At 49.4% G+C, this 6,763-nt stretch overlaps 1 protein-coding gene across 1 annotated transcript in view; it reads left to right on the plus strand.

Moving 5' to 3' along the window:
• The first annotated feature begins 385 nt into the window (after positions 1-385).
• Positions 386-6,763, plus strand: part of CSUI_009767 (rna-binding protein nova-1) — a 9,335-nt gene continuing 2,957 nt past the window's right edge. Inside the window, exons 1-2 of the mRNA XM_068069876.1 lie at positions 386-4,751; positions 6,132-6,763. The exon at positions 6,132-6,763 is cut by the window's right edge and continues 302 nt beyond it. Of these exons, the coding sequence (XP_067918148.1) occupies positions 1,053-4,751; positions 6,132-6,593 (4,161 nt within the window). The 5' untranslated portion in view covers positions 386-1,052 and the 3' untranslated portion in view covers positions 6,594-6,763. The remainder of the gene's footprint in view (positions 4,752-6,131) is intronic.

The raw sequence follows: 6,763 nt of genomic DNA on the forward strand, positions 1-6,763 counted from the left end.
AGAGAGCTTCGCGGTTGTTTCCGCTCGTCCCGGGCGTGGCGGAGCCCGCACGTACCTATTTTCTATCTTTTCGTGTTCTTATCGTGTGCTCTGAGGCTCTGCCCGTGAGACTACGTGGCTGAACTGTTGTGCAAAGCTTGTCTGCGCTGAAATTTCGAGCTTGCGCGCACAACACCACTTCTTCCTAGCTCGAGGTGTATATTACCTGAGCCCGTCACAAGGACAGCTGCTGTTCATATTTCCGGTGGCCACGGCGGTGTCGAACGTGCCTTTCCGGGACTTGCCGCTTACGCGTCGCATGCGTCCTGATGTGCAGCGTCCGTGAAAGAAAAGAAGCCAACGGGGCTGACGGGGGGCTAGAGAACAGCTGCGTTGACCTACGTCTAAGAGGACTGCGAAACACTATCCGTTCCTAACAGACGCGTGACCTGAGTTACCACCTCAGCAACGACAGTGCCTACGAAATAACGGACAGCCTTTGCGTGAACACAGAGCTAGAGAATCGTGTCCGCGTTGAGGGAGGATTGCTAAGCGTCAGGGGATCCGAACAGCGGGGCCTGAACTGTATTCACGGGAGTCCTGTGTTCTCTTCGCGCTATGCGGCTCACAAGAGACACGTTACTTTTCTGGGTCTAAGAAGTATGTTCTCATTTTCGCGGTCTTCTCCCTTTCCAGGTCCTCCTTTCCACAGGGGGACTTGCGAAAGAATCACTCCTGCAGTCCCTTGTGCCGAATTTCAGGGCTTTCTCCCTTCTTTCGCGCGGAGAGCGGGACACTACGTCTCATGAAATAACGGTCCACTTTTTTTTCGTCTTGCTCTGCGATACCGGCTCCGGGCCCGGCCTCCTGTCTGTGACTTTTTATATAGGGCAATTTCTACCTTTCCGGCTTTCGGCCCGCTGCGTGAGCGCACTGGTTCCCCTATCACTTCTTTGCCATACCTCCCCTTCACTTTCTCCCAGACAACCACGCAAGTGCTCGCATGATTTTCGTACCTCTCTTAGGAAACGAGATGTGAACAGGGTGAGACGCATAAGCCCCATTCTGAGAAGATGGCGTGCCTTACAGCGCTCCCAGCGTCGGAGTTGGTTCGTTATTTCTCTACGTCACCGGAGGGCCCCCGGTCCGATTTTCTGGCTGCGGGACGCGCTTCACCCTTTGTCCGTTGTCCTTCTTCGGCCGTCACATCTTCAGTTGAACTTCTTTTGCCTGAGTCCTTCACGGTGCCGTACTGCTCATTGTCCCTATATCACGAGAAGGTGCCGCGGGGTCGGGAGGCATCGACATGCCAGCGGTATCTTCCTGTTACTCGTGCGACTTCTCCTGGATATTATGTAGAATCATCTGTGCATTCTGGCCGTCCTTTTGCTGAGCGCTTTGCCAGAGAAGGGATAGGAGGACATCAAAGGTCGCGGTGGTCTCTGGCGCCATCTCCATCCCTTTCATCGACTGTCTCGGGGGGCACGGAGCCATCGCATAGCTCCAGCAGTGTAAGATTGTCTAGTACACTCCCTAGTACTACTATCACTTCTTCCTCGTTGGCTACATGCTCAAAAGTATCGAATTGTCCTTCAGAAAGTTCCGTACCTGTGTACAAGAGCACTCAGGAGAGCGTGCTACTACCTCTGTCTCCTTCCTGCTATCTAGCAGAGTCTCCGTTTCTTGGTTCTTCTCTTTTTGATTTGGAAACCATCGCTGATGTCGAGAAATCTCTCAAAACCAAAGTAAAGAGGGAAGAATGTCTTGCGCTGAAAGCAAGGGATCTCGGGGGAAGGAATTGTGAGCCAAGTGATAAGAGTAGTCACGATAGTTCGAGTAAGAAGGAGAGTCACGAGAGGAAAGAGGGCGAAAGAAAGGGATCTAAAGATAGCGAGAGTCGCAACAGAAATGGCGGTGACCGTAGTGACCGGGGTGATGGACGTAAAAAAGACAGAAACAAGGAAGAAGGTAGGCGAAGTGAGGGCGGAGGCGGAGGTGATGATGAAGGTGATCGCGATAAGAAACATAATGACCGAGACAGAGGGGGGAAAGATCACAAAACGCAAAAGAAAGAAAAGAACTCAAAGAAGGATCGGTCACGTAGTCGCGAACGTTCGAAGAAACTTTCAGAGGACAAGGCTAAGGAAGGGGGTGATGAAGATAATAGAAAGAAGATGAAAGACGGAACCAAGGAAGCCAAGGACAGTAACCATGTACACCATCATCATCATAAAGAAAAAGGCTCGAAGGTGCTTTCAGAGAAGAAAGAACAACGTACTCATGATCGTCGTGGACGAGATCGGAGTCTGAGTAGATCTGAGCCCCGTCCTTCTTCCTCCTCCTCTTCGTCATCGACACATAAGAAGATAGATAGTCGGCATTCCTATCATCGTTCCCGTCGTCATCGGAGGAAAAATAAGGAGGGTACAAAAAAGGATAAGAAGAGAAAGCATTCTTCGACCCGCTCTTCTTCCAAGAGTAGCGGTGCAGGGAGTAGTACGACTAAAAGACGGCACCGACGTGGTTCGTTGAGTCGTAGTGTATCTACTTCACCTGCTACGAAAAAGCCGAAGAATACCACCGATCCAACAAAGAACTCAGAATTTGATCCCTTCCCACCTGATTTACAGGGGCCGTGCTTCTTCAAGGTTTTGCCGAAGAGTCGGGATCCGCCGGTTATATTGGGTATGGATAATAGAGGCGTTATCAACCTAGCAAAGAAGCATGGCTGCAAGCTGAAGCTCTCATCCTGTGAAGACTTTTTTCCTGAAACAGATCGGCGTCTTCTTCTTGTCTATGGTGCGGAGATAGATACATGTGTTGAAGCTCTGTATGAATGGGTCCAGACCATCTCAGAGAAAACAGGGAAAAGTAGTAGCGGGGCGGGGGAAAAGAACAACAAGAACGTCAGCAGCAGCAGTGGTGAAAGTGGTGGAGTTACAGGAGAAGGAGAAGTGACTTTTATTGTGGCTCAGGATGCATTAGAGCTACGTATCAAAGACCGCGAGAAGGGAGAAGGGAAGGAAGAGAAGATCGTTGAGAGGAAGCTAGGTCATTTAAGGAGAATGAATGGGGGTGATGTGAGAGTAAGATTGTCGAGTCGTACAGAAATGAAGAAAGCGCGGGCACGGGAAAGATTATTCACTCTTAAGGGCCCATTAGAGCAATTGAAATCATGTATGAAGTCCACAGTAGAAACCTTACAGAGCTACGAACATCAGAGAGATTATATGAATATCAAGTATCTTGAATTCAATGAAGTACGGAAACGACGTAAGAGATCTCTTTCACCTCTTCCCACGATCCCGAAGATTGTCATTCCTGAGCCATCTATGCCAAGTGCTATGGTCCCCGGCTTACAGTTTCATAGAGCTCTACAGAATGTTAACGTTCAAGATGAACTGATCAAGATGACAAACCTAAGAGGGATTATTGATGAGCATGATGTCAAGATGAGAGGTCCGGCTTACATTAAGGTTATTATCTCTGACTTAGTCACGACTCTCTTGTTAGGAACGAGAAAAGACCAGAAGAGTACATGTCCGCTACGCACTATAGAAGCAGAGTGTGGTGTCTTAGCGAAGATACAGGATCCTGAGACACCCGGAATCTTAGAGAGATTATTAATTGTCTCAGGAGAACCCCGGGAAGCGGACAAAGCAACGATGATGATTTTGGAGAAAGTTTATGCTGCATGTATTATGGCAGGTCAACCATCTCAGGTAACATGGCGCATGTGTGTTTCGAATAGCGCAGCTGCTTTGATTATAGGGACAGGTGGACATCGTGTAAGACAGCTGAGAACCGTGAGTAATACACGTATACAGATCAATACACGTGATGGAGTCCCCTTTGCTGATCGATGGGAACGTGTGATTACCGTGACAGGTCAGTTTGATGCTGTAGTACGGGCTACGAAAGCTATGTTACCTTTCATGCACGCCGACAGTAATCATTCGCACCATATACACCAATGCTTTGGGACAGGGACAAAGATTGAAATGCCTGATTGGGTTGAAGCTGTCGTTCAGAGAGACGGAATGGATGAAGAGGCATGCAAGAAACCACCATTACCTGATAACCGGACAGTCAACTTGAGTGCGGGCCCATGCTTCTTGAAGCTTTTAATTGACAATGGATCAGCGAATGCACTGATAGGTGAAAACAGTTCGAATATCGAACGTCTATCTGAGCAAACGAAGTGCGCTATGAAGTTCGCGGATCCGACGAATATCTTTCCTGGATGTCAAGGGGAACGTATTCTTATGTTGTCCGGGACAGCTGAGGCTCTTAATGCGGCTTCCATTGCTATCATAGAGAAGTGTAAGGAGGTGCATCCGAATCTGTCATACGATCAAATGTATGGAAAACTTGTTGTACCTCATACATGCTGTGCTGCTATTGTCGGGCCGGGAGGACACAGAGTACGTGAGATACGTGAAGCCACCATTACACGTGTGGGAGTTTCACGCAAGGGGGTCTTAACAAATGAACGCCTTGTTACGATATTCGGGATGCCTCAAGGTGTCCATACAGCACTCATCACGATATGCGGGATCATTCAGTGCGACGCTTCGCTCCGCACACTCCTCGAGATTGTTTACCCGGCTGAAGCTCTTGAACAACAACGCAAACTAGAAGAAGAACGGTTGTCGGCTCATATGATCGGCGCCGTCATGGAAGGTGTCTCCGCAGTTGTTAGTAAAGTGGCCTCGGGTACAGCAGATGAAACAGCTCAGATTGCTCTTCGCAGGCTCCAAGAAATGCAAAGGGTAAGATCTATCAATAATATCTCGGCTCGGATACAGGTCAAGCAGGGTACACAGTTGTAAGTTGACATGAATTCTGCTTGTGTCGTTCTGCGGTTTCTGGCAGTGATAGTGTGGGAACATCTTCACGATATGCAGACCAATGACTTCACCGTTGGCGTGTCTCCCCTCCCCCCTGAGTACGTAAAGGAACAGACCAATAGAGGATTCCCTGTCGAGGGAGAGCAGTCTGATCGTATACGAGGCGAGTCGTTGCAAGTCTCATATATACGTGCATGCTCATTTTACCTGCGGGCGTCGTGAGAGCTGCTCTTGCTTCCTCGAATTACATGTCTCCGTACACGACACCGCGCTATGGCACTACGTTGTTTGACGCCTTGCGTAGGCAATGAGGTTCATGTTCAAAGCGAATGCTGTTTCTTATGCGTAGAGGAAAGGTGGTGTGGAACCTAGAAGGGACGGTATATTTCCTTGCAGTGTAGCACATCATCTCTATAGCTTACGCACGTGACTATAACGAGGTGACTGTCTTCCAATCAGTAGTAAGCCTGCTGTTGCGCAGCTGCTTTACGTAAGCCTGGCGTGAGTGTGAGATAGGGTAGTCTTGTAGTAAGACTCTTCATCATGCAACGAGTGCACAGGAAACTAAGATGTCTCACCTACTTGGATCTGGAGGAGAAGAGGTCGTGAAGCATGATTTCTCCTTCAGTAAAAGAAGTGTGACACACGGAACGTACAGCTTGTAATTGGAAGATCGCGTATCGTGGTCTCCTCCGTGCGCATCGCCAGTAGCATTTCCTGGTTTGGAGGAATGATAGAGCTTGTCGAAGTTAGGGGGGCTGTGCGTGTCCTGCATAGTGCCAGCCGTGAAAACGTGTTTGGGACGCATGGAGAACTGCTCGTTTTCCTTCTTCGTGTGGACCTTCCCTCTCAGTGTTGGACGGGTGTCCAGTAGCCATGGGAGTCGACATGTGCCAGTTTGCCGTTATGATATCTGGCATTGTCCCATCCCCGTTCTTCTCACCCTCCTCTCAGTTTCGTTCTTTCCCTGATGTTCTTGCTCTGGTTTCCCTCGCTTGATCGTCAACCGCTGACATGGCCTCGTTTGTTTGTTTCCAAGTTCTAAAGTCGTTCCTGCTTGTTGGATTGATAGTCTTGCATCATTGCAAGGGGGCTATATCTTTCAACGGTCATCGTGCCTCTCGCATGAGGGGATTCTGTGTGCGTGTAGCGGTTAGTCTTAAGGTCTACATTTTCGTGTTCCTGTCAAGAACACTCCTGTCTACTGTCTCTTTCAACGGTTCATCTGCTGGATCTTCCCAGTCTTCGATTGTCTGCGATGCGAGTGTTTTTCTCGTTGTCCGTTGATTTCTGCATGTTCAGACGGCAGCGATTGCTGCGGGAGAACTTCCACCTGATGATCATTACGGATCTAGTCGAGGAGATAGGGGTTCAGATAGTAAATACTCCGCTCCTATGTCGTTTGTACCAGCTTCTACTAATGCTACATCAGGCACTCTGCTCTTCGGTCAAGCCGGTGGTGTAGTCTCTGGTATGCCGCCTGGTGGGGGGATGGGGGGGCTGAGTCAGATGGGTCTGCCGGGCCAGCAGGCGCTCCCTCCTTCACCTCCACCGGGTATGCCGATGCCTTCATCTGTAGAACTAGGTTCAAGTGGACAGCTATCCAGACAGGCTATGAGACAGAAAATTCTTGATGCATCGCTAAACAGGGCACGAACGGCAGCTGAAGCTCTATCAGGTGGAGGGTCGCTGACGAACAACATGGATGACGATGACTTTGAAGAAGATCCATCTTTAGCAGGGCTTATGGATGAGAAGTTCTAGATGGTAGTTCAAGTCGAGCTTTACAGCGGATGATTCGAGAGGACGCGCAGGTATTGGGTGAGCTGAAACAGAGGTAATGAGTGTTTCCCAGAAGTTCTCCGGAACCCACCTCGGCGTCAGCAAAGTATAGTAGCTGGTGCGGAAGGAGGTACGTACCTTCCGGAATGCTA

This window comes from Cystoisospora suis, assembly GCF_002600585.1.
Source record: "Cystoisospora suis strain Wien I chromosome Unknown contig_6011, whole genome shotgun sequence".
NCBI lineage: Eukaryota > Apicomplexa > Conoidasida > Eucoccidiorida > Sarcocystidae > Cystoisospora > Cystoisospora suis.